Source organism: Capsicum annuum, unplaced genomic scaffold (assembly GCF_002878395.1).
Source record: "Capsicum annuum cultivar UCD-10X-F1 unplaced genomic scaffold, UCD10Xv1.1 ctg71719, whole genome shotgun sequence".
In the NCBI taxonomy this organism is placed as follows: Eukaryota; Viridiplantae; Streptophyta; class Magnoliopsida; order Solanales; family Solanaceae; genus Capsicum; species Capsicum annuum.
The window spans coordinates 354-2,118 of record NW_025881564.1 but is presented as its reverse complement, the minus strand read 5'-3'; the positions used below and the strand labels follow the sequence as shown (position 1 = coordinate 2,118).

The window sequence follows — 1,765 nt, the reverse complement described above, 5'->3', positions numbered from 1 at the left end:
TAAAACCAGGGATCAGTTCTCTTCTGCATATCAGCTAGTAGTTTATATAATGACTGAATGATAATGCAAACTGGTAAGCCAAGGGAAACTGGGTTTATGGCTTATGTGTCATGATATATTAACTAGTGTGATCACATCAATGATATACTGTGACTATTACATGTAAAATCTAAGAATCCCGCCTTGAAAAATGAAAATAATGGCAGTAAACATGTGTAAGAATTTGAGAGAAGTTTGTTTTTAGATAAAAACTGAACTCGTAAGGTTTTGTTTAGTAAACACCTAAACTACTAGTTGTCTTAAAAACCACCTGGAACTTGTTATTCAATACGTCAAGTAACCCCTCGTGGTCCAAAGACCATAATCGTGCAAACACGCGCTTACACGGTGGAATAATGGCTCATGTGTATGTCCACGTGGAAAAATATATCCGACCCTCTTTTCATATTTACCGTATATCAAAAATCACTCACTTCCACACTAATTCTCCGATTTCTCCCAAGAGTCTCTCTAGAAGTCAAACTGCCTCCTGCACTTTGAACGTTTCAGGGTTAAGGTTTTGGTGAAGATTTCAATGAAGGTTGTGGTGAAGATGTAGTGAAGCTTTTGCGTAAGCTTTTACTGAAGAACAAGGTGAATTTTTTGAGTTTTTCTCCGCTCTAAAATAGAGAAAAGTCAAATCTTTGAGTGAATATTTGACTCCGGGTGGATTTTCCTTCGATCAAGTAAGCTATTATCTAAAAAATATTTTTTTGTTTGTTATGTTAAAATATGAGATTGTTTTTTTCTGGTGAGTGTTTCACACTAATTCTGATTACTATCCGATTAGGGGTTTGATTTAAAGCATAGAAATCATATTGAGAAATTTTGAAAGTGATGTAGGAGAAGGGAGAATAAATAGGACAGGGGGTGAAACCATGGAAAAAAGAAAAATGGTGACTTATCAGTTTTTACCGTTGGAATAAGACGATGTGGCAAATATTTTAGTCCCTCATGCATCTTTTTGAGTTTGTACTCAGTTTTCGTGCCAGGTGGACCACGAGGGGGTACTCTTTGTATTGAAATAACAAGTTCCGAGGGGTTGGGTATACACAGTCGCAGAGTGGCCCTAAATCTAGTGCAGTGGCTTAATTAATTTTGGAAGTTCCAAATGAAAGTAGAAGTAAATCACCTACCAGATATTGGGCATGAGAACTCAGAGAAGACAAATACATTTTACCCGAGCTATCAGTGACTACCAGAAATCACCTTTGTGTTCTTATTCAAGTGCGTGATGAAGAAGAGAATTAGAGCTCTACGCCTCGCCTCACTTTGATTAATTCCATCAATCAGGCTCACGGTATGTGATGCTACAAAATAACATACATTTAGAGAATAATGATCATCAATAATGAGAATGCATTAATCCTCAAAATAATCAGATATGCAAACATAACAGTTCAGTTCTAAAACTCTTACAAAGAGGATCAAGTTTTGTTGCTTGGACTTCCTTTAGATCTACTTCATGAGCCCCTCCATTGTTATCAATATACATGCACGAACTGCGGAGTGGATAAATTTTATGTCAAGACATTTCTAGCCAGTTTTCAGGTATATTAAATTTTCCAGACTGCAATATTCCAAAAATTGTTTAGATAAGCATGGGATAGCCTACTGACGGCCCTCCACCTCCAACCACAAGGTTGTAGTTTTGTCACCAACTCAAACAGAACCAAGCAGAGAAGGCGGAGCCCTATTGTATCTTGCTGGAAATGGATTTATTCTT

The 1,765-nt window shown here is 37.0% G+C and overlaps 1 protein-coding gene across 2 annotated transcripts in view; it reads right to left on the bottom strand.

Moving 5' to 3' along the window:
• LOC124894221 overlaps window positions 1-1,742 on the bottom strand; it is a 2,086-nt gene extending 344 nt beyond the window's left edge. The window contains exons 1-2 of one of the 2 annotated variants that reach the window (XR_007051074.1): window positions 1,459-1,742; window positions 1,176-1,349 (exon numbers count right to left, since the gene is read on the bottom strand). Coding sequence is in view for 1 of the 2 variants with exons in the window: in XM_047404951.1 (XP_047260907.1) it covers window positions 1,249-1,349; window positions 1,459-1,534 (177 nt within the window). In the remaining variant the exon portion in view is untranslated. The remainder of the gene's footprint in view (window positions 1-1,175; window positions 1,350-1,458) is intronic. The other variant, XM_047404951.1, reaches the window with a different exon arrangement.
• Between the last annotated feature and the right edge of the window lie 23 nt (window positions 1,743-1,765).